This window comes from Meriones unguiculatus, chromosome 3, assembly GCF_030254825.1.
Source record: "Meriones unguiculatus strain TT.TT164.6M chromosome 3, Bangor_MerUng_6.1, whole genome shotgun sequence".
NCBI lineage: Eukaryota > Metazoa > Chordata > Mammalia > Rodentia > Muridae > Meriones > Meriones unguiculatus.
In genome coordinates this window covers 21,687,282-21,712,420 of record NC_083351.1, presented here as the reverse complement: position 1 = coordinate 21,712,420, position 25,139 = coordinate 21,687,282, and the positions used below count along the sequence as shown (strand labels likewise).

Genomic DNA, 25,139 nt, shown 5'->3' with positions numbered 1-25,139 from the left:
GCCAGCTCTGCCATTTCACAGCCCTTGTTACCAGGAGCACGTCACTCTGGGTTTCGGTTCACACATGGGAGTGACCGCACACACCTTCATAGCATTGTTAAAATGGGGATGACAAGGCCTGAAGTAGTCCACGCAGCAGCATCTGTACACAGCTGCCTCGGCCTCTGGGATCTCCCAGCCACAGGAGGAGTCACAGAAGACAAGCGCAGGGCTTCCCCGCTCAAGATGCCCACACTTCTGACTGCCTGACCGGCAGGAACAAGAGAAAGAATCACAGGACACAGGCTTGTTGGGAGTATAAAAATAAGACTTTTTTTCTTCTTATCACATCAATTATCAAAGAAAGAAACATTACGTAACAAAAATACAAAGCTCTGGTGGATTTTTTTTTGTTTGTTTTGTTTTGTTTTCCCCCCCCCCTCCCCCTACCCAACCCCCAAAGCCCTTGGCCAGGAGGCCCCAGGGTGAAGCCGGGATGCTGTCTCAAGGACTACCCTGGGGCTCAGGAGAACCGGTGGTCCAGGTCCCTCTGGGGGCTGGCGGAGTACGAGTAGGCTTTGCCCAACACTAGGCGGTCCCGGAGCAGCTTGAAGAAGGCGTAGTAGTTGCTGAAGAGGATGAGGGCCAGAGAGATGGTCTGGTGCCACTTCTCTGAGGACATTAAGGAGTACAGCTGGTAGACAATGACAGCGCCCTCCAGCAGCAGCAGGATGTTGAGGATCCTCAGGGGGTTGCTGAAAAAGAACTACCCAGGAGCGGGTAGGCAAAGGCCAGAGGGCATGCTCCAGAACCTGCTTCCTGGATGACGGGGGAGGGGGGTGTCGGTGCCCGGTGAAGAGGACGGGCTCTAGGGGTCCGTGTGTATGTGGGTGGGGAAGACTGTGTCAGGTCAGGCAGACTCTGCTACCTCATCTGTCTTTGCTTATGGCGCTCTGCTCTGCTGCTTCCATACAGACTGTGGAAGATACTTTTGGGAAGGTTTTTCTTTCTTTTTTCTTTTTAATTTTTAATTTTATTTTAGGCGCATCATCGTGAAGATGTCAGATCCTTTGGAACTGGAGTTATAGACAGTTGTGAGCTGCCATGTGGGTGCTGGGAATTGAACCCGGGTCCTTTGGAAGAACAGACAGTTCTTTTAACCACTGAGCCATCTCTCCAGCCCCTCTTTCTTTTTTTAACTTTTTTTTTTATTTTCATGTATATGTATATTTTATGTATATAAGTGCTCTATCTGCATGTATACCTACATGCCAGAAGAGGGCACCAGATCTCACTATAGATGGTTGTGAGCCACCATGTGGTTGCCAGGAATTGAACTCAGGACCTCTGGAAGAGCAGCCAGTGCTCTTAACCTCAGAGCCAACTCTTAAGTCACAGCTGGGAAGCCTTTTCTGAGAGGTCTCCCTTGCTCTTTCTGACCTAAAATCAACTTATTTTTATTTATTTGCTTCTAGGCTGGTCTTGAACTCACAGAGATGAGCATGCCTGAAGGCCAGGATTTAAAAACATGTACCATCACACCCAAACCAACTTTTTTTAAAATGTTATTCTCTGCAGTATTGTTGGGCTTGAACAAACCAGAATCTCTCTCTCTCTCTCTCTCTCTCTCTCTCTCTCTTTTTTTGTGTAGTGCTAAGGATTGAACTCAGGCTTTAGATGTGCAATAGACTTTAGCTTAGCAACTCTAATATCATCAACATAAAAAGCTATTTATTTATTTATTCTTAGTTGCTAGGCATCAAAAGTATGGAAAGCTATTAAACTCTACAGCCTGAGTACTTACTACCTGCTCTGTAGCATCCCTACCTAGATTGAAAATGTAGGGGGCATAGCAACACCTTAGTCTTACAAGGTGTTTCAAAGGAAAACACTATAGAATTCAAATTTTTTTTTTCTGCCTGGCAGTGATGGCTCATGCCTTTAACCCCAGCTCTCAGAAAGGATAGGCCAGTCTTGTCTAAAGAGTGAGTTCCAGGACAGCCAGGGATATGCAGAGAAACCATGTCTTGAAAAACAAAACAAAACAAAACAAAACAAAAAAACAGAAAAAGAAAACAGAAAGAAAAAAGTTTTTGCTAAGTTAAAGAGTACTCAATGTCTAGGGATCTCGGTCTGCAGAAAAAGCACCTAAAACTTTTTTGTTGTTGTTTGTTATTCAAGACAGGGTCAGGGTTTCTCTGTGTAGCCTTGGCTGTCTTAGAGTCTCTTTGTAGACCAGGCTGGCCTCAAACTCACAGAGATCCGCCTGCCTCTGCCTCCCTGAGTGCTGGGATTACAGGCGTGTACCACCGCAACTGGCTAAAACACCTAAAATTTATGGACTGCTTATGGGGGGGGAAGGGGCAGCAGGGGTGTAGCTAAAGAGACAGGATGCTGAGGTTAGGCCTTCGCCTTCTGTGAGTCTAGAAGCAAGGCTCTTCTCTCTCTCTCTCTCTCTCTCTCTGAGAAATGAAGGTAACTGGCCAGATCAACCGTCTCCAGTGATCTCCAGCTTCACCTGGTCCCCCAGCTTCAGCAGAGGCTTCTGGGAAGTATGGGAATTCAAGCTCCTTCAAACAGAGTGGTGCCATGAGGCCTCTGCTGGAAAGGGGTTTGCAGGCTAGCAGCCTTGCTAATTCACAGCAACCCTTTCCCCTATGCTGACTCAGGCCATCTGCATGAGATCCCAAGTTTCTCAGTACGGCATTCTTGAATAGATTAAAAATGCATGGCACAAAGTATGGATTCATTAACATAATTCCCACTGCTAGGATCTCTCTGTCTCTGTCAGTCTGTCCCTCCCTTTGTTTCTCTCAGTGCTAGGTTTAAAGGACCTGCCGGGAGGACCTGCCAAACCCTTCCTTTTAATGTATGACCCTCTCTCCATCTAGCCGGCGCTCTAAAAGAGCTGCAGCCGAGGGAACTGCAGTTGTGCTCATCTGTGTGGACAGCCTTGGGTTGCGTGTGCACAAAGTCTTTATCTGGTTTTGGCAATAGTGGGAACAGCCATCATCGTCCTCCCTGTCAAGGCCACCCACTCCCCGCCTTGAAGATGAGGCCCCGCCTCCTGCCCAGAAAAGAACACTCACGTGGAACCGGAAGTGGGAGACATCTGAGGGGATGGCCACATTATAGTGGCCCACTGCTTTGTAGACGTTCTTGCTGTGCTTTACCAGCACGCCCTGTGGCCACATGCACTCTTCAGTCCACCTGGAAGCAAGAGCACATCTTGTTCCCAGCTCATCCATGAAAATGGGGACCAAAGGATTGGGCACAGGGTGGCCATCAGCTCTACTTCCAACTCTATCACTGACACTGTGACTCTTTTTCTGGGTCTCAGCTGCCTCCTCTATAAAATGGAGTGACAACCATAAGCAATTCACTGCCCTGGGACATCTAGATTATGAAGAAAACCCTTGTCTCTATCTATTTGCCTCACGTGTAACCTCCTATGGGTTAGATACCCACCTACCTAGGTAGAGCAGGCATCTGTGATTATGCTGTTCAAAATGTGCTGAAGGCTTTGCAGTATCTCATGGCTTTGGCGTGGCTTCTTGAGAAGCCATTCGCCACCCCTTGACTTCCACTGTGCTGCTCATAGCCCTGCATAAGCCACTCCCACAACACTGACCGAGCTTCCTGATGCCTTGTCCTGGCAGGCTCTTTCCTTATTTTTCAAGTCCTAAGATTCCCCAGAAAGCCTTTCTCAGACTCTTTATGGAATTGAGTATCTTATTGTTCCTTGAAATTTTTGCTACCTACTGGTCTACATTCCCCAGTGTTTGCTATTTATTTGTTTCCTTGTCTGTATCCATTCCTTTAGGAAGTGGACAGCATCTACTTCATGCCTGGCATTGAGAGGCTAACTGAAGCCAGGTGGCACACACCTTTAATCCCAGAACTTGTAGAGGCAGGCAGATCTCTGAGTTCAAGGCATGCCTGGTCTACAGAATAAGATCTTGGACAGCCAGAGCTAACCACGGAAATCTGGTCTCAAAAAAACAAAACAAAACAAAACAAAAACAAAATGGAGAGAGAGAGAGAGAGAGAAAGAGAGAGAGAGAGATAGAAAAGCCAAACAAGAGTAGAGAGTTTCCTTCCAAAGTCCTATGACATTCCAGGGACCTCAAGATTCTCAGCCAGAAACAGAACTATATTCCTCTTCTTATTATTTTTAAAGACTTATTTATTTTATGTATATGAACACTCTGTTTTCATGCACACCAGAAGAGGAAATCAGATTCCATTGCAGGTGGTTGAGCTACCATGTGGTTGCTGGGAATTGAACTCAGGACCTCTGGAAGATCAGTCAATGCTCTTAACCACTGAGCCATCTCTCCAGCCCCAGAACTACATTCTTAAGCAACTCTCATGTAACCATATTCCTGACTCATTGGTTCATTCACTTAAAAACACACAACCACAAGGACGAACCTCATAGATATAACCCTGAATGAAAGAAGCTGAACATAGCGTCTATTTATGATTTCATTCACATGAAGTTCTAGAATAGGAAAAAACAATGTATGGTGTTGGTATAATATTTTTTTGAAATGTATACACCTTACCCTTGTTCATTCAAATGCTGATCCCCCCCCCAACACTCTCTGGTTTAAATCCGGATAGTGCATTGTGATACTTAGACTCAACTTTGTGTAAACAGGCCAAAATAAAGCAACTAGCCACACTATTGAACAATGGGAGGAGCCAGAGGGCAGGAAATGAGTGGGAGAAGAAAAGGTGAGGAAAGCTGGGAGAACAGAGGCAGGAGAGAGATCTTGGAACAGCGTGGAGAGATTCACAGACTTAATATTTCACAAAAAGCAAGTATAATGGGTAAAATCTAAATGTTAGGAAACTATGAGGGCTTGGAGGTATAGGAGGGAGTAACTATTGCCCAGCATTGTGTTCTTGGTTAATTAAATAAATCCCAGTCTCTGTGTGGTGATTTGAGTATACAGCTGTTTAGGATTAACAGCAACTTTACCAGAAGATATATCAATAGTAAATATTAATACTCACCTACAACAGTGTGGTGAAAGAAAGGTAGTGTGTGTGTGTGTGTGTCTGTGTGTGTGTGTGTGTCTGTGTGTGTTGGAGGAGGTTTACTGGGAAGAATCATGAAGAGAAATGGCTCAGCAGTTAAGAGCACTGGTTGCTCTTGCAGAGAGCCTGGGTTTAATTCCCAGCACTTGTGTGGTGGTTCCCAACCATCTGGAATTCCAGTTCCGGGGGATCTGACACCATCTTCTGAACTCTGTAGTCATCAGATATGCACTCATAACCACAAATGAATCAATCTAAACAATTAAAAAAATAAAAAATAAATAGCCCACAAAACACAGCCAGGCATTCTGATGGCTGGGTGCTACACAGGCAATAGCCATGGTTTCTAGAGGCTTTCAGCCTGGAGCAAGCAGCACGAGACAAAGGATCAGAAGGGAGCAAGTGAAGAGGAAGCTGTGGATGAGCACTGAGTGGAAAGGCCCTTTACAGAGGAAGGCGCCTGGAGTTTCTAGGCGGGCAGGAAATAGGAGAGGATAGAGAGAACACTCCAGTCCATCAGTGGGGAAGGCTGGATTTGGAAATGAGTAAAGCATATGAGAACTTGGCTAGAGGCAAGGTATTTGTTAGGATGTAGGAAGAAAATGAAGGGCTCACAGGCCCCAGTCCAGCAGCCTGGAGGCTGTGCAAAGGGCCTGGATCTTACTCAAGGACTGGAGTGAGGTATAGACAGGCAGCTTTCTTTTCTTTCTTTCTTTCTTTTTTTCTTTCTTTCTTTTGTTCTTTCCTTCCTTCTCCTTCCTTCCTTCCTTCCTTCCTTCCTTCCTTCCTTCCTTCCTTCCTTCCTTCCTTCCTTTTTTTGAGATACAGCTTCTTTGTGTAGCCTAGGCTGTCCTGAAACTCTATAGACCAGGCTGGCCTCCAACTCACAGAGATCCACCTGCATCTGCCTCCTGAGTGCTGGGATTAAAGGTATGAGCCATCATGTCCAGCTACATTCTATCTACTCCTTCTTCCCTCTAGTGCAGGGGCTGAGTCAAGCCCTCTTATGGCTAATTCAGTAAGGTCAGCCGCTTCTCTCTGAACCTAAACAGAGCATGAAAAGGATCCTATGACAGGACCATCAACACAAGGGCACTTGGCCTCTGAGGAATCTCCTGTGCTTTCACTCTGGTTGGCCTCCCTCTACAAAGCTGTCCTAGAGACTCATATGAGAACTTCAACGAGGGATGCTTAGTGTAATCAGGACAGGGACTCAGCTGAAAGGCTGTGCAATTGTTAGGCACTGATGAAGGATGAGGAGGCTGAAGGAAGACCAGCCCAGCACCTCAGGGCTCCTGTACAGGGAGACATGAACTTCTGCTCTGAGAACAGTGTCAGCCTGCAGCTAGGCTTTTCGCCTCACTCATCCTAACTAATTTTTATGTGGTTATCTTCCCCCACCAGCCTGTGAACCTATTAAAAGATTTCATCTTTGTTTCATCCCTGATGCTCTCCCTTCCTGGATAGGGTTTACCACAAGCTAACACAGAACCATATCTCGCTCTGACCCAGGTTTCAAAAAGCACAGATTGGGAAAGTTCTTTCTGCTTTTCAGAGCCATCTATAAATAACTCCCCTCAGCTGATAGGTGGAAGAGCAAGCTCCTTTGCCTGCTACAGAGCCCCAGGCTGAAGTGAAAGACTACTGAAGGAACAGGCAATGTAATGGTGGAGGAAGCAAGCAAGTAAGCGAGCAAGTGACAGGAGCGAAGAATGACCTCACCCATGAGCAATCAGTCAGCGAGTGGACACATGGGAGAGTGAGTGAGACAGTCGGGGGTCCATGCCTCATCACCTGTCGTCCCCACCCCTCGCCCCTGCCATGTCCAGTACACTAGCAATCTCCCCAAGGATGGAGAACAGGTCTAGCTAGAGCCCCAACATACTCTACTCTGGACACAAGTCCTAATAGGTCGGACATGCTTCATAACTAACTTGCTGGCCAACTGAATGAGTTAGTGAGCCAGATGGCAAGTGACTCTTTACTCTGACCAGGGAAACGGGTTGGTTGGGCAACGCAGGACAGGGTAACTCACGGGTGCTGCAGCACGTTGGAACAAAGAGCTGGGTCCACCTTCTGCCAGCAGCCCAGGTGGGCAGCGGCCTTGTGTAGCAGGTCGCAGTAGCTGGCAGGAAGCAGGTGCTGCATGAGGATCACAGAGGTGCTGATGGACACCAGCAGGAAGAGCTCGCAGGACCAGCGCTTGTCATAGTAATGTGTATTCTGAGGAGAGCAGGAGGTGGGTCAGGCTCAGGAGATCCATAATGGCCCCGATCCCTCTCCCTTCCCTGATTCTACCTAGAAACCAGGACAATATTATGGAGATTTCAGGACAGCCCGACACCAACAATGACACGCCTGAGAAGGGCAGCTTAGAGCCTGAGCCCACCAGTCAATTTCTAGGGTGGAAAACTGCTCTCCTGCCCCCTACTCTGGGTCGGCGCATGCCTGGACATGCAAAGCAATCTTGGCTCTGCTGAGCATGAGTTATGAACTATGTGACTTCTGGCAAATGAACCTGACTATTCTTCCATTTCTTCACCAATTAGATGAGGGTAAAAGGAAGCACAGAAAATGTAGGCTTTAGAGAGGTTTCAATGCATTAACAAAATTCTCTGCAGACGGTCCTCTCGACATTCAATTAAAAAAATATTCTGTGTGGGTTTAGCGATGTGGGTTAGTGTGTAAGAGCACTGGCTGCTGCTCTTCCAGGGGAGGGGTTTAGTTCCCAGCACTGACACGGAGACTCACAACCATGCAGAGCTGCAAGCCCAGGGAATCTGGCACCCTTTTCCGGCCTCTGAGGGCAGCGGGCACACAGGTGGTGCCCAGACCAGCACATGCAGGCAAACGCCCCTACACATTAAATTTAACAAGATTTTATGTGATGTGTATGCTGTGTGTCTGTGTACCGTGTGCATGCAGACCAGAAGAAGGCATTACATCCCCTGGAACTGGAGGTACAGACAGACAGCCCTGAGGGGCCATGTGGGCACTGGGAATTGAACCCAGGGCCTCTGAAAGAGCAGCCAGTGCTCTCAACTACTTAGCCATCTCTCTAGCCTCCAACTTCCAACTTTATCCTGGGGCCAGAGAAATCGTTCAGGAGGTAAAGGCCCCTGCTTCCAGATCTGACAACATGACGTCAATCTCCAGGACCCAGACTGTGGGTGAACCAACTCCCACAAGCTGTCCACTGACTTCCACACACACCCCAGCATGCATTTGCCTACATAAACAAACACACACACACACACACACACACACACACACACAGAGTTGGGGGAGGGGGAGAGAGAGAAATGTAACAAAGTGCATCCTGGAGCAAGGATTCAAGTCTATTGCAACTGAAGAAACTTAAAGTAAAGAAAAAACTTTTGAGATCATTTAGATCTGATGACTCCCCGCTTCTTTCTTTCGAGATTGGTTTCTTTTATGAGTATGAACGTTCTGCCTGCATGTATGTATGTATACCACACGAAGCAGTATCTGCAGAGGCCAGAAGGGGGCGGCAGAGCGTCTGGAGCTGAAGTTAAAGTCATGGAGCATCATGTGGTGCTGGGACCTGAACACTGGTCCTCTGCAGGAGCAGCCAGTACTCTTAACTGCTGAGCCACCTCTCCTGCCCCAGCTCTTGGTTTCTCTATTCAATGGCAAAGCAGGGCACTCATAGACCTGTGCCAAAGGAGCCACTAACATGCGAAGTCTCTTCTGTCAATCGGGAATCCTTGGCTAGGTTGCTCCCTTTCAGGGAAACTTGTCCTCTGTATTCCAGAGCTCTGGAGGAGAAAGCCTATCAAAACTGGCAGAGAGGAGGCTGGGAGACAACTCAGAGGGTGAAGTGCTTAAGGACTTGCGCTCTACTCCTCTGAGCCTATGTGAAAAGCTGCACGTGGTGGCTCGGCATCTGAATATCCAGCACTGGGTAAGCAGAGGCAGGAAGATCTCTGGATCTAGCTAAATCAGCACGCTGCAGATTCAATGACAGACCATCTCAAGAAATAAGGCGGACAGCAACTGAGGAAGACACCCCCTAGCAATTCTGGCTTTTATACAGACACAAACAGACTTACACAGACACACACAGAGACACACACAAACTCTCATATACACACACACCTAGAAAACAAACATATAACAAGAGAACCCCCCAGGAGAGTTACTTTACAAGCAGAAAGACTGAAAAGTGTGTATGTGTGTGTGGGGGGGGTGCATAGCGAGCCACTTTGCTTGCGTTGAGCTTTGTACCTTCACAAACCAAACAGGTACGAAGGCCACATAGTAGGCGCTCAGCATGGAGCTGACAAGCACTTCCTTCATGCGCCAATTGAAGTCCATTTTGAGGAACTCGACTTCATTGCGGATGAGGCTGGGTGACAGGCAGCAGGCATGGGTGGGCATGGCTTCTGGGCCATACAGCTGTCGCGTGTGCTGCTTCCAAGTCTCCCGCAGTGTCAGCAAGTAGTCCCGACTCCTCGCCAGACCGCTGACGGCCTCTCTCGGCCCCATAGAGGCCATGTGGCTAAGCAGGTTTGTCTTGCGAAGATCAGAGTTGAGCTGCAGGAAGGGAATGTACATCCCAAACCTGCTGTGGAAGAAAGAGGTGAGGCCAGGCCTATCCAAAGTCAGGGTTCCGAGCCTCAACACAGGGGGGATGCTCTGATTTTCCCGCTGGCCTTCAGCCCTCCTGGACACTCTGAGGGGAAAATTTACTCATCTTCCTATCCCTCCACCTTTCCATCCAAGTCAATGGTTCAAAACATGTCTTAGCATTGAGTGCATGCTGGAACTGAGCATAGTAGGAAGCCAGAGGTAAATTCTTTCCTGAATGGTGATAGCTAACAATTACCATAGCAACCCACACTCATTGAGCACATGCTGTGATCCAGGCTAACTCTTCTACGCGCACCCTCTTCTTTCTTATAAGTATACAGGCAGCAGGAGCTATGATTTTGCTATTTTCTCAAGGAAGGAAATGGGGTGGGTCAGAGCAGTACAGTTAGTTCTCAAAGGTAATACAATCAGTTCAGAAAAAACAGAGCCTAGGTTTAGACCTAGAACTGCCTGAGACCAAATAAGTTAAGAAAAGCAAAACACAAAACACCTCCAATCAATTTAAAGGATCAGATGGGGAGAAGGCATGGTGTGCCTTACAGCCCAGCACTTGGGAGGCAGAGGCAGTTGGATCTCTGACTCTGGGACCAGCCTGGTCTACAGAGTTCCAGAACAGCCAGAACTACATAGAAAGACCCTGTCTCAAAAAACAAAAACAAACAAGCGAACAAACGAAAAAAAAAAAAAAGATAAAATGGACATGGTGGCATGTGCCAGTCATTTCAGAATGTGGAAGGCTAAGGCGGGAAGATCATTGGTTCTAGGCTAACCTGAGCTACATATTGAGACCTGTCTCAAACAAAATACAGCATAATGGCACAGAACAGGTCATGGCTGCATAGCTGGTGTGTATGTACGAGAGTGCTCTTCATCCTGCAGGGCAGTGGGCAGGAACAAATACTTATCCCGTGTCGATTATGTGCCAGGCTCTCAACAGTCCACAAATGTCCCCTCTGCAGCACCCATGTGGGGATAAGAAGAATTAGTCCAGGGGTTTGGAAGTGTGTGGCTGGGACTATGAGGACAAACTAACCTGAAAGAGGACAAGCATCTGCAGATTTAAGTAGCCACGGGCTGAAATTGTTTTGGAGACAGGGTCTTACTATGTAACCCAGGCTTGGCCTCGTCCTTAACTTGCTATGTGGACCAGGTAATTCTCAGGCTGAGCTCAGGTAAATCTCAAGATCCCCCTGCCTCTGCCCCGTACATGCTCTGGTAATAGGCCTGTGCCACTAGGCCGGGCAGAAATGTTACATTCTTGAGGACTGTACTGCAAATATAAGCCTGGAGAGGTTGTCGGCTGATTGAACATGTATAGTTTTCCCATTGGCATGTATCTCTAAACAATATTAGCAACTTTTTATATAGCATTTACTCTGTATTAGGTATTAAAGAATAATGAGGCATACAGGAAGTTGTGTGTACAAGGTTTGCTGTTGCTATGCCATTAGATATACAGGACTTGAGCATCTTAGATTTTGGCATCTGTAGGATGTCCTGGACATAATCCTCCAGGGCTGACAAAGGGGTAATTATATCAGAAAAGTGGGTAAGGGCCAGAGAGATGGCTGAGTGAGTAAAGGTACTTGCCACCAAGCTTGACAACCTGACTTTGATCCCTGGAACCCACAAGGTGGAAGGAGAAAACTACGTCCTGTAAGCTGTCTTCTGAAAGCCGCATGTGCACCATGAATGCATACATATGCATTCACACAAATAAACATAACTAAGATGGATTTTAAAGTAGAAAACAGGCCTAGAGAGATGGCTCACTGCTCCTGAAGAAGCTAGGTTCAGTTCTCAACATCCATACAGAGAGCTCACTACTGCCTGTAACTCTACTCCTAGAGAATCCAATGTCCTTTTCTGACCATTGAGGGTTCTTGCATGTATGTGGTACAATTTTGCACACTCAGGTGTGTGCGTGAACACACACAATTAAATTTTTTTGAAAAGCAGAAAACAAACCTAAGTCAGCAAAAAGAAGAACTATGAAAATAAGCTCATTGTCACACAAATAATCTTGACTAATGTAGTTAGCAGACAGAAGCCAGGCATGGTGGCACACACCTGTAATCCCAACACTCGGGAGGCAGAGGCAAGCGGATCTCTATGAGTTCGAGGCCAGCCTAGTCTACAGAGTTAGTCCAGGACAGCCAGGGCTACAGAGAAACCCTGTATCAAAAAACCAAAAGTAAGTAAATAAATAAATAAAAGGAAAAGAAACAAAACCAGAAAGCAGACACAGAGACATGTTGACAAGTGAAGATGCCATGATGTACAGCACAGCTTTTCAACAGAAACATAATGGTCATGCATTTAATAGTGATTTAAAATGTACTACTGGTAGCTACACCAAGAGAAAATGGTTTTAATATTCTATTTTACCATTTCAGTGCATGGAAAACACAGTTGTTTTAGCAATGAGGGTTTCCTAAGGAAATATCTGTCTGTCTTTGTTTGAAAGGAGTCTTCAGAATCTGCTACATATTTTATACTTAAGAGCACAACACACTTCAGAGAAGCCTTCCTCAAGGCTTCGAAACCAGGGCAGTTGGTGACTACTCAACTATATGATATATGAGTGTATTATGGGATGGTGCCCTGCAGCTAGCGGCTTATCTTTCCAGAGTGGCCCTAGAGAAAATCTGGCTTGAAATGGACATATTTCACAGAAGATGGAAGTAAGAAGCAAGACTGAAGAGGATTAAACAAAGATGGTACTAACTATATGAAAGTCCTTTTGTTCCCACGCACTTCATTCAGCCGGCCCTTTAGATTCCCAAGAGCAACTAAATAAAGCATTGAGGGCGGAAGCCCTTAGCTAAGGGAGGCCCTTGAGCAGAAGCCTCTAAGGAAGGCCCTCTCATCCACTGCCCCTTTGGCCTATGGGGTCTACGGGAGCACAGGCCTGACAATGAGCTCCTACCTCACAGCTCGATAGTTACTGTGTCCTACGTGTGCTCAGCTGGAGGCCAGTCAAGCCTCTTGTCCAATGGAAGAAGAGCAGAAGACAAAACAAACAACTCCTGCTTGTTCTCAAACACAGATAGAAGAGGGACTGACTACACTTGGAAACGTAGCACAAAACGGGGAAAATGGAAAGTGGCTGTACTGGAAAGATGAAGCTGAGAGGACGTAAGAGGCTTTGAAAACAAGAGTCTCATATAATACAGAATAATCTGTCTGAGGGTTGGTGGCGATGCTGCATTTAATCCCAGCACTGGGGAGGCAGAGGCAGGTGCAGCTCTGTGAGTCTAGGGCCAGCCTGGTCTACAGAGTGAGTTCTGGGAACAGCCAGGGCTACACAGAGAAACCTGTTTCAAACAAACAAACAACTAAATAAAAATGAACGCTGCTCTTGAAGAGGACCAGGTTCAGTTCCCAGCACCCACATGGTAGCTCACAATCACCTGTACATCCAGTTTCAGGGGATCCAATGCCCTCTTCTGGCCTCTGGGGCTCTTGCACACATGTAGCACACATAATTCATAGGCTCACTTACATATAAATGGAAGCAAAAAGATTTTGAAAGAAGAAGACGACGAAGTAAAAAAAAAAAAAAAAAAAAAAAAAAGCCGGGCGGTGGTGTGCATGCCTTTAATCCCATCACTTGGGAGGCAGAAGCAGAGAGATCTCACACACAATTAAATATTTTTAAAAAGCAGAAAACAAACCTAAGTCAGCAAAAAGAAGAACTATGAAAATAAGCTCATTGTCAAACAAATAATCTTGACTAATGTAGGTTAACAGACAGAAGCCAGGCATGGTGATGGTGGCACACACCACTTGGGAGGCAGAGGCAAGTGGATCTCTATGAGTTCGAGGCCAGCCTAGTCTACAGAGTCAGTCCAGGACAGCCAAGGCCACACAGAGAAACCCTGTCTCAAAAAACCAAAAATAAAATAAAATAAAATTGAAAAAAAGATATGTAACGACATAGAATGCACACACATCTCAGCCAGCCAGGTAGGTGGAGCAATCAACTGAGAAACTTAAGAAGGCATGGATCCAGGAAAGCATGCAGGTCAGGAGGCCAGCAAGGGAAGCCCCAGGCTGAACCACACGGCAAGCCTACAGAGTAGCTGCTCCATTCTGGGGCAGGAGGATGGTGGTCGTAAGGTGAGATAGTGTTGGCCAGGGAGGAAAAGGATTCCAGGTAACAGGCAGCACATTCGAGGGGCTGGAGAAACATGAGGATGTGCTGACGGACTGTCATGAAGAAAGAAAGGCAGTTACAAACTCCAAGATAAGAATGTTATTTTAATATGAAGCACAGTCAAATATAGCATGATTTCAATTAACTGATGGAGTTTAAGAGAAACCATCTGACTCTGATATGAGCAACATTCTTTTCACGAGTTCACCCAATAACTATGACAATGAATGTCATTTTGGTATATTTACTAAGGTTACACTACTTAATGGTACTTAATTTTTTAATTTATGATTTATTTATTTATTATTTATACAGTGTTCTGTCTGCATTTGTGCCTGCAGGCCAGAAGAGGGCACCAGATCTCATTATAGATGGTTGTGAGCCACCATGTGGTTGCTGGAAATTGGACTCAGGTCTTTTGCAAGAACAGCCTTAACCTCTGAGCCATCACTCCAGCCCAGTGCTTAATTTTTTAAAATTAGTTTCAGACAAAGGATGGAAAGCTGAAATGTGGTTATATAAGAGATTATGAGTATCATATTCTCTGACAATATAAATGACTGCAATTGCCAGGAAGTGAGAGGAGGGAAAGGAAAAGAAAAATGGATGGGTAGGTTCCTAACAGTTTTTCTTTAAAAATTAAAGAAAATTTAATTATATGCATACAGTTGTGTGTATATGTGAGTACGTGCATGTGTGACCACAGGTACTCCTAGGATCCAGAAAAGAGAGTCCTTTTCCCAGGAGCTGAAGTTACAGGCAGCTGTCAGTCCACCTGACTGCTGGGAACGGAACTCCTATCCTCCGGAAGAGGAATATATGCTGTTAATTACTGAGCCATCTCTCCAGGAGTCCCCCCCACCCCCGCCAGGGTTCCCAATAGTGACTCAAAAACACTGTTGATAAAATTAAAAAACAACGTTCTTTTGCAATGTCTGAGTTGTCACATGCTAGAGTTCCATCTAACAGAATTTTGCGCATGCCAGACAAGAGCTATAGCACAGAGCAAAATACCGTTATCAGTGACAAAAATAACCAATGGTGGGGAAGAGTTATCAAATGCTGGGGACAATGGTAGTGAGAGGGGAAGCTACATCTATCCACCACTGTGGGGAATCCGTGTGCACGTGCGCGCACGCTGTGTGTGCTATGCTTGTATCGGGGCCTTTACGAAGTGTCAAAGAGTGCTGATTACTCCTTTGAGGGGAAACAGACGGCTGGAGGGAAGCAGTGCAGGGGAGACTCTTACAACTTCTACTTTTACACCTTTTGACTTAAAGCAGTTTTACTTTATGGATGTTCTCCTTGCATGTCTGTCCGTGCATCATATGCACACAGTGCCTGAAGATGCCAGAGGAAGCTGGGTCCTCTGCAGCTGAAGTCCTAGGCAGCTGTTAGCCACCATGCTGGGAACGGAAGCCAGGGCCATCTGAAGAGCAGCCAGAGCGCTTAACTAGCTACAGAGGAAGAGGCTGTCTCAAAAAGAAGAAAGAAAGAAAAGAAAAAATTCTAGCAAAAGAAAACACCCAAACCCAAACCAAACAAAACCAACTTTAATTAGAACCTATTAGCTAATTATAAAATTACTAAATAAAAGTTTAAAGTAGTAAACAAAGGTGTAGATAAAACAATAGCAGACGCCTAGGCTGTATTCCACCATGCCTTTAGTCCCATGGTGGAAGCAGAGGCAGGTGGAGCACTGGGAGTTTGAGACCAGCCAGTGCCACACAATGAGATTTGGGCTGGCTAGGGTTATGCAGTGAGACCCTGTCTCAAAATAAATAAATCATAGAACTGGAAGAGCAGCCAGAGCTCTTAACTAGCTACATAGGAGATCCTGTCTCTGAAAATACAACAAAACAAAACACCGAAAAACAAAACAAAACTTAAAACTCTAAGAGTTTCTTTTCTTTTTTTTTTTCTGGTGGGAGGAGGTTTTGAGACAGGGTTTCTCTGTGTAGCCTTGGCTGTCCTTGAACTTGCTTTGTAGAACAGGCTAGCCTCAAATCACAAGAGCTCCACCTGCTCCCTTCCACATGCTGGGACTAAAGGCCTGTGCCACTACACCTGGCTTTTTTTAAATTTTTTTTTTAAAGGTAGGGTCTAACGTAGCCCAGGCTAAGTTTAACTTTGCTGTGGAGCTAATAAAAAATCTTGAACTCTTGATCCTCCTGCCTGCACCTCCTGAGTACTGGGATTATAGAAATGTACCTGACTTCCAGCTTTCTAGCTTGGAACTAAAAACCTGGATGGTGGGATTGGAAGCTACTGTTCTCTCTCTTTCTCTTTGGATCAGAGGGTGGGTGGACAGGAATGCGTGCCCCAGCATGCCTGTGGAAGTGAGAGGACAACCTGAAGGAGCTGGTTCTCTCCTCACGTCATGTGGACCGCAGGGATCAAACTCCGGCGGTCCGGCAAGCACCTTTACTCACTGAGCCATCTCTCTTGGCCCAACGTGTTAAAATTCACAACAAACGTATAGAACATACTGTCTGTGCCGCATTCTATCCCTGGGACTATGTTGTACGGTAATGCTGTTAAGTGTACAGAAATGACCCTGTGTCACTGTCATAAGGAAAACACAGAATGTCAAATCTTACAAAGAAAGATAAGTCAAAATGTAAAAATTCTAGGGCCGGGGCTGGAGAGATGGCTCAGAGCTTAACAACACCTGCTGTTCTTCCAAAGGTCCTGAGTTCAGTTCCCAGCAGCCACATGGTGGCTCACAACCATCTATAGTAAGATCTGGTGTGCAGGCAGAATGTTGTATAAATAATAAATAAATCTTTAAAAAAAAAAAAAAAAAGAAGCAAATGCTCATTAAAAAAAAATTCTAGAGCCAAATAAATAAATAAATAAATAAATACATAAATAAATTATAGGGCCAGTGACATGGCTCTGCAGGCAAATGCTTGCTGCCAAGTCTGACACCCTAAGTTTGGCTCTGGGCACCAATATGCTGGAGGGAGAGACCCAAGCCTTGCAGCTTGTCCTCTGGCAGGCACACGTGCACCTTGACACACACACAGCCTTACATGTGTAAATAAAACCTTTTTTTTTTTTTTGTTTAAGAACCAGGGTCTGTAGCAAGAATTCTGGAATTTTGGTTTCTTTAAAAAAACATAAATGTTATAAGAATGTGCTTTTATTTTAATCCCAGGTGAAGGGATGATTGTGGGGCCGCTTCGGGATGTCTGCAGCAGCTGAATATGATTTGCCTTGTGCTCTAGCACAGGCATAGTTTTGCCAGCTGCAGACAGTCTGCAATTGTGTAACGTGTGGAATTCTGGGAACTTTTCAAAGGGTCTGTAAATGCTAGAGCACTGACAGGAGGGGTTGTTGGTTGTTGGTAGTTCAGGGAGGTTGTCTGTGGTTTGTTAGTAGCCATCTCAAAGAAGAAACCAAAGAAAAGAAATTAGATCCAGGGGTTTTCCTAGTTCCTCTCTCCCTCTCTCCTTGTTTCTCTACAACTAGTGTCAGGGGGTGAAACAAGAGGCAACGAGAGTTAAAGGGTGGGGAAAAAAGAACCCACAAAGTAGCGAAGACCAGCTACAAGAGCCTCTCTTGCGGTTGGTTATGGCACACACCTTGAATCCCAGGCAGAGGCAGGTGGATCCCTGAGTTCAAGGGCAGCCTGGTCTATAGAGCCAATTCCAAAACATAGAGTAAACTCTGTCTCAAAACAAATAAACCCCAAAAAGCTAGGCACAGTGGTGCATGCCTGTAATCCCAGCGCTCAGGGAGGCAGAGGCAGGCGGATCTCTCAGAGTTCAAGGCCAGCCTGGTCTACAAAGCCAAGTCCAGGACAGCCAAGGCTACACGGAGAAACCCTGTTTCACAAAAAATCAAACCTAAACAAAACAGACCCTCCAAACAACAGAATAGACGATGAAAGATAGTATGAGGCTACTGTCATACCTATTGCCATGAAAAATGTCTAAGTTCCAATTAATGAAAAAATATAAAACTACCATAGGAAAAAAGTTCCATTAAGTTATATTAATATCACATGTACTATGATATGAATATATTTTTATTTTTAAGTGTAGTGATGGGCATGGTGGCACATACTCGTAACCCTGGCACTCAGGAGGTAGAGGTCAGAGCATGAAGAGTTCAAGGTCATCCTCAGCTACACAGTGAGTGGGAGCCAGCTTGGACTACATGAAATCCTGTCCCGAATAACCAAAACCAAACCAAACCATTACAGCCTTCGTGGTGGGAAGGGGATGTGGCTCAGCTGTAGAATGCTTGTGGGAAATGTACGTGCTCTTAGGTTTTATTTCCAGTACCACACAACTAAGAAAAACAACTGAAAACAAAACAGAACAAACAACACCAAAAAACCAAGTAGTGCCATGCGCCCTTCATCCCAGCAGTAGGGAGGCAGAGGCAGGCAGATCTCTGAGTTTGAGGACAACCAAGGCTACACAGACATACCCTGTCTTGGAAAAAATAAATAAATAAACACAGGCTTTCACAGAGCTAAATATTTCTATAAGATGTGTATCAGTCACATAATTAAAGTCTAGAAGGGAGGGAGTACAGTGCCTGCCTACCACACAGGAGGTTCGGGGTTGGGGTCCCCAGCACCACACACTCTGGGCACAATGGCAAAAAACCTGTAATTCAACCCTCCTGAGGTAAAGGCAGGAGGCTCAGCCTCAAGGTTAGCCTTGGCTGAATAGCAAATTCAAGGCCAGGCTGGTATATAGAAAACCTCTCTCTTGAGGACTAGGTGACAGCACAGTGGTTAAAAGACACTTGCTGCCTTCGCAGAGGACTTGGGTTTAGTTTCTAGCTCCCACATGGCAGCTCGTAATTTTCCTAACTTTAATCAGAAGGGATCTGACACCCTCTTCCTGCCTCCAGCGGCACTCAAGCACATATGTTCATGCAGGCAAAATACTTATATATACATAAGGGTTAATATATTAATTTTTATCAATTTTATATACATGGATTTTTATTAGCAATTTGATTTAATAATTATTTTTAATTTATTTATATTAACTATATAAATTTTTGCTAATATATTAGTTTTGATTAATTGATACACACACACACGGTTTTTCTATGTAGGCCTGGCCATTCTGAAACTCATTCTGTAGACCAGAATTGGCCTTGAACTCACAAAGATCTGTCTGCCTCTGCCTCCTGAGTGCTGGGATTAAAGGCATGTGCCACTACTATCCAGCTGATAAATTTGTTTTAAACTCCTAAAATCCCTACTTGTAACCAGGCATGTCAGACCACCCAAACAAGCATATTCTTAGTCCTGCAGGGGAGGGAAGCGGAGGGCAGAGCTCTGCAGCTTTCCAAAAGCCAGAACTGGCCCATCCTGAGGATGTTCACGGACCAGAAAGCACAACGATGGCAGGTAACTGTTCATGCCCAGGGAGCCAGGAGCCTCCTGGATTCTGGACCAGAGAGGGGCAGTTCTGGTCTCTCCATCTGAACAGAGTCTCTGGACACTGAGACACAGGTACATATTCAGAGGCAGACATGTATATGTATACACACAGGTGTGCTTCACAGACACTCACAGAGACACGTAAACAAAGATATCAAGAAGCAAAAAGAGATTTCATAGTCCGCTGTGGTGGCAAGCACCTATAATCCCAGCATTCAGGAGGCAGAGGCAAGTGTACCACTGTGAGTTCAAGGCCAGTCTGGTCTACAAAATGAGTCCAGGCCAGCCAAGGCTACACAGAGAAACCCTGTCTAAAAAAAAAAAAAAAAAAAAAAAAAAAAATCATAAACACAAAGGGGAGGATGAGGAAATGGAGGAATGGAGAAATACAGAGAAAACAGGAAGAGAGAGAGAGAGAGAGAAAGAAAGAGGAAAGCAAGACAGAGAGACAAAGCAAGCCTATGCATTCTCATTTGCAAATGTCCCCTTGGGTATTCATTCAGCTCTGAATCCCATTCCAGCCTCCCATCAGTAGAGATGGAGTAGCTTATACCACTTCAATTTCTTCTGCAAAAAAGGCTAATTGTCCTGTTCTCAGGAGATGTCACCAGATGTTTTGAGAGGCCATTGTTGCGAGCCTGCCAGATCCTGTGGACTGATAACCCAGCCACACAAAGGGCACAATCAAGTGTCAGGTGCTAGGAGTGCGGTGAGGGGTACTCACGGATAGCAGAGGAACAGGAGGTTCAGGAAGGAGTAGGTCCTGAAGAGGTGGATGAGGGACCGGCACAGACTCCAGCCTGTGGCCGTGAGAACGGTGAAGCGGGTGAGGAACAGCAGGATGGAGCGAAAGAGGGAGACCTTCCCCCTCTGAGAAGCCTGGGTTGGGGTGAGATACGACAGGCTGGGACCTTGGATGGAGGCCACAGGAGCCATGCCCTAGTCCCACAGAACAAGGCCTATAATCCCACCCAGGGAAAGGCGCAGAGCAGGCTGGGAAGAACCTGGCCTGTCTTTCTGATGCCTAGTGGATTGGGAGAGCCAATGGGATACCATAACATTCATCAAATAAGCCCACAAGGAGCTCAGAGGAAATGCCTCGGGGCTAGGGGTAGTTGTGTCTCCTTGGCATCCCGGGGAAAGGGGAGTCCCAAAGCCCCTGGCCAGTCTCTAGACCCAATCACCTCCTTCACGATGGACCCAATGAAGCGGCGGCCCAGAACAATGGTGGTCACCATCAGCAAGTTGAAGTCGATCAGGTGGAAGTTCTGTCAGGGGGCAGAGGCCTGGGGGTCACACGGGCCCCTTCTCCATACATAGGCTTTTCTTATACCCATTACCTCCCCCGGCCCAGTCCTTTCCACAGAGACTGTCCCCATTCTCTGACCTTCATTGGCCTCCAGCTGACTCAGGACAGGAAATTACCTAGAGGAGTAGAACAGGACCCAGAGAAGGGAAGTGGGACAGTCCCTGGGGATAAGAGAGTGGTGTGTGAGCACTCTTGCTCTAACACCCATGTCCCTGTCCCTGAACCTCTTTTTCTGTCCAGGGTTCTTTCCACCCCTGAAACATTCATACATTCCCAAGACTCATCTCTCAGACAAGATTTAGGATCCCGTCTGTCAGATTCAACTCTGCTATCCTTACAGAGCCCTGCATAGTTCTAAGCACACTAGCTATAGTTAAGAACTGTCGGTTTCCTGTTCCCTCTACATCCAACATGCCCAATATGGAGCCAGGGATACAGCAGGTATACAGTGGTATTTGGTAAGCTACGTAACACATACAGTACATGCAGGCATACAAGCACGCATGCGCACTCTCGAGCACACAGCAGACTCTGGCTGAGCACCTACCAGGGAGGTGTGGGAGGGCGGGTGTGAGGGCGGGTACCACCAGACCGTCTTATAGATGTTGATGTAGTGCACGAACAGGGCTATGAGCTGACAGAAGAAGAGCTGGAGCTCAAACAGAATGCTGGCCTGGACTGGCAGCTCGGGGATCTTGCAGTGCTGCAGAGGCACCACTGTCTGGGTGGCCAGCGGAGGGCTGGAGAGGCCCGTTCCAGAACTGGTCCTGGAGGTGGAGAATAACAGCATCAGGAGCTAACCTGAGAACCTGGCCAGAAAAAGCTTCTGGCACAGAGGATTGGGCATTTCATCAAAAAGTGGCCTACAAGGATGAAGTCTTCCTTATCTTGCTCGGCAGACAAAAGGAGCAGAAGGAAAGAGCCTTTCCTCTCCTGACTTTATTCAACTCTTCCCACTCTTCCCAGGAGGGAATTCTGAGGCTCGCTTTACAAATAAGAAAAAGGAGGCCCAGAGACAGATGGCAACCTGTGCAAGCCACCAGTAAATAGGAGGACAGCCCCAGCTGGGACTGCTTTGTTCTACCAAATCTCATAGCAACTCTCCAAGAGACCACCACCCTCAGAGCTTGCTCTGGTCTTTGCGGATGCTCAGTCCCCTCTAGCCCCACCTGGCATGTAGGATAGTGCGTCTTAAAATCCAGTGAGGGCCAGCCTGATCCACACTGCCCCAGGAAGAGGCGGCTTACCTTGTTCGAGAACGGACGCTGGTCACTGATGCACTGGAAGTGTGGCCTCCACCAGAGGTGCCAGAAGATCCTGGCTCGCAGAGCGGATTTCGACAATAAGATGTCCTGTTGGGACCTCTTCGTCCTCCTGTAGGACATGAATCAAGGATGACAGCAATGCTCTATTAGTGAACTGGCATTTCGTTTTCTTTCTTTCTTTGCTATGTGGACGGCTAGCCGTGAGCTCAAGCATTTCGTTTTATCAAACCCCACAGGAGCATATGAAGCAGCTTCTGCCTACCTCCTCAGCACCTGCCTTCTGTCCCTACGCTACCCTACCCTGGGCTCTGGCTATCAGGTAGGCACATTTGTCAACTCTTGCATCTCTGTGCTTTTTATATGGAGCGCTTTCCTGCCTGTCCTTTTTGATGTATTTCTCTTCTTCTAGTGGAGAATTTCCATTTTTGCTTGGTACTGTTGTGTGAGCAAGCATGCATACCACGCTGTGCACACAGAGGTCAGGAGGCAACTTTTGGGGGTCAGGTTCCGGGGGCTGAATGCAGGTCAGCAGGTCTGCACAATCTCTACCTTGTTGCCTGCTGTTGTTACTTTCAAACAGAACCTCTTATTGGCCTGGGGCTCGCCAATTAGGTAGGCTGGCAGGCCGGTGAGCCCCAGGAATCCGTTCATCTCAGTCTCTGCAGTGCTGGGATTACGAGACCACGCCGCCACCAGACCCAATGTTTTTTGGGTTCTGGGGATCAAACTTAGGTCCTCACACTTGCGTGGCAAGCACTTTAGGAAGTAAGCTATCTTCCCAACCCCCACCCCCCTCTTCTTCTTTCTGAGACAGGGTTTCTCTGTCTAGTCCTGGAACTCCATCTGTAGACTCCACCTGCCTCTGCCTCTCAAGCACTGGGGCCACCACTGCCCAGTTTGAAATTATCTTAAAAAATTTTTTTAAATGTATTTTATGTGTATGGATGTTTTTCCTGCATGCATGCATGTGTTCCACATGTGTGCCTCGTGTGCGCAGAGGTCAGAAGAGGGCTTCAGATCCCTGAAGCTGGAGCTAGGGATGGCTGGGAATCACAATGTGGGTGCTAGGAATTAAACCTCGGCCCTCTGCAAAAGGAACTAACACTCCTCATTGCTGAGCAATTTCTCCAGTACCTCTGAAATCACTTGTCTGTTAACATGTTTGCTGTCTTTCCCACTAAAAAGGAAAGTCAGTAAATTCATTTCTCACTATGTAAACAACTCAAACTTACAGCCCACCTGCCTCAGCCTCCCGAGCGCTAGGATAATGGGCGAGTGCTACTAGACAGTGTCTTCCTCGTTGTTTCCCTCACTTCCAGTTTACTGGGGTCTATGCTGGTAAGTGAATGAGACAATTCATGAATGGCAGGATTTTCAGATTAGTTTACACGATGTCATCAGGGAAAGTAAAGAGCAGGCTCTGAGTCCTGAGCGTCTCGGTTCTGATATTTGATCCTTTTCTTCTGGATATGAGTCTCCAGAAACTTACAATCTGGCCAGCTTTGAGACAAGCTTTTCCTCCAGGGCTCTGAGCTTAACGTCAGAATGGCCTTTGAGACAGGGCTGTGGTTGTGAAGCCAAAACTTAGATATTATAAAGCTATATCCCTAAGACTAGTGGTCTATCCTAAGATCCCAGGCAGCATCCTACACATACCTCCCAAACCCTTAATCGAAGTTATAACTCGTTCATCTTCCTCATGGCAAAAGTGGAGTCTCCATTCATAAGCATTGAGCTCAGGCTTCCCTAGCTCTGAAGGTTTTCTGACAGATCCTCAAAATATGCCTGTCCAAAGCTCTGACCTCAAGCCCCCAGACCGAAAACTTTGTTCACACACTGTTATATTTGGCTTGGAAAACCCCACACACACTCCCTCAGCGCAGGAACTCTGCCCACGCCCACTCTCTTTTAGAAGCTGTGCACCCACACAAAGTCCTCAGCCCAGAAACTCCGCCCACACACAACTGTCAGCCCAAAGACCCTGCCCACAAGCCAGTCAAAGCCCTCCAGGACCTGAAGCTCGGCTCAGAATGGGCTCCCTTGGTGGGCTGGGTCTCCCTCCAGCCCCAACGCCCGTAGTGCAAGCGCCCACAGTCCAGAAGGTTCTCTCCCACACCAGCGACCACAAGTCTAAAACCGCACCCTTCGCTCGCAGTCTCGCCCACCAGGCTGCCCGGCCCCCATCTCCAGCCGGAAGAATGGTGTCCCCAAGGAAGCCCGAGCCCCTTGGGCCCTCTCCATTTTGGAAGCTCCGCCCCTACGCAGTGACCCGCCCCCTCAGGACCGGAGGGGCGGGGTCCCGCCTGCGCCGCGTCCCTTCCCCTCCCCCTCCTCGCGGCTCCGGTCCGCGTGGGGCGGCGGTTAGCAGCCAGGCGCGCCCTGTCCCGCGGCCCCGGACGAGCCCAGCCGGCTCTGCTCACCCATCTCCTTCCCGCGGCGCTCTCCGCTCGCCGCCGCAGCTCCTGCGGGCAATATGTCGGAGGCGACGGCGGCCGGGAGAGGACTAACCACCGCAGCGCAGGCCGGGTATCAGCCGCGCGCTCCCGCGGGCTGCCTAATTTGCATACTAGGCGGGCTAGGAGCCGGGAGCACGCTTCTTAAAGGGGCCGTCAGGACAAAGGCTGTGCTGGCGCTCTTTGTCTCTCCTTCCCCACGCCTTTCAGGCAGCTGCTGCTCAAGTGATTCTGGAGGGGGCGTACCCACCTCCTGTGTTTCTCCACCCTGTTCGGAGGGAGGACGCCGGAGCGGCTTTCCGCCGCTGCCGAAATCCTATTCTTTAGCAACACAGTCACCTCACACTTAGCGCGTCCGGAGCTTTCGGTGCTCTCTGGTTTTATTGTAGTTTGGCTCATCCCGGTCAAAACCTAGGAAATCTTTGACCTAGACTGAGCTCTAGGCATTTCTCATGTTTATTTCACTGTTCATTTCACTGCCACCACCTTAGCTTCGAGCTTACGCCTGCCATTTTCAAGTTTTGAAAGTATATTCATGGCTATTGATGATTATTAATTAATATAATTAGCTTTTGGTTTTGGTTCTTTTTTTTAACATTCTAAGTTTTGCGGTGTGGGGGTGTGTGTAGCAGGGGACGTGGGAGGACATCCTGTAGGAGGTTTCTTATTGTACCATTTAGGTTCCTAGGACAAACCTAAGGTTGTCGGGCTCGGGGGCAACAGCCTTTACTTGCTGAGCCATTTCGCCAGCCATTTGACTTTGGTTTTTGAGACGGGGCCCAGGCTGGCCTCGAACTTGCTATGAGATAGAATTACCTTGAATTTCTGACCCCTCTGCTTCAGGGTGTTAGAATTATCCCACTATGGCAGGTTTATGTAGGGTTGGAAATCAAACCTAATG

General features: G+C 47.1%; 1 protein-coding gene across 3 annotated transcripts; it reads right to left on the bottom strand.

Moving 5' to 3' along the window:
* Positions 1-286: 286 nt before the first annotated feature.
* Positions 287-24,351, bottom strand: Tmem39b (transmembrane protein 39B). 3 transcript variants are annotated; one of them, XM_021636776.2, is made up of 9 exons: positions 24,206-24,351; positions 21,768-21,894; positions 21,068-21,287; positions 20,396-20,479; positions 19,936-20,090; positions 9,274-9,610; positions 7,061-7,248; positions 3,069-3,189; positions 287-745 (listed from the first exon to the last, which is right to left on the bottom strand). In XM_021636776.2, exons 1-9 carry the CDS (start codon positions 24,207-24,209, stop codon positions 503-505), a joined length of 1,479 nt encoding a protein of 492 aa, XP_021492451.1. In that variant the 5' UTR covers positions 24,210-24,351; the 3' UTR covers positions 287-502. The 3 variants fall into 3 exon arrangements, with proteins under 3 accessions (XP_021492451.1, XP_060235467.1, XP_060235468.1); XM_060379484.1 differs by lacking the exons at positions 21,768-21,894; positions 24,206-24,351 and adding an exon at positions 20,599-20,681 and having other exon boundaries at positions 21,068-21,206; XM_060379485.1 differs by lacking the exons at positions 21,768-21,894; positions 24,206-24,351 and adding an exon at positions 20,599-20,636 and having other exon boundaries at positions 21,068-21,149.
* Between the last annotated feature and the right edge of the window lie 788 nt (positions 24,352-25,139).

What these genes read in the sequence shown, in the direction of transcription:
- Tmem39b (XM_021636776.2), bottom strand. An exon ending in CTCCTGTTCCTCTGCTATCC is followed by an intron (nt 9,611 to 19,935) that starts GTGAGTACCCCT and finishes CTTCCACAGCAG; the next exon opens with GTTTGGGATGTACATTCCCT. An exon ending in TCTCCCACTTCCGGTTCCAC is followed by an intron (nt 746 to 3,068) that starts GTGAGTGTTCTT and finishes GCTCCTGGGTAG; the next exon opens with TTCTTTTTCAGCAACCCCCT.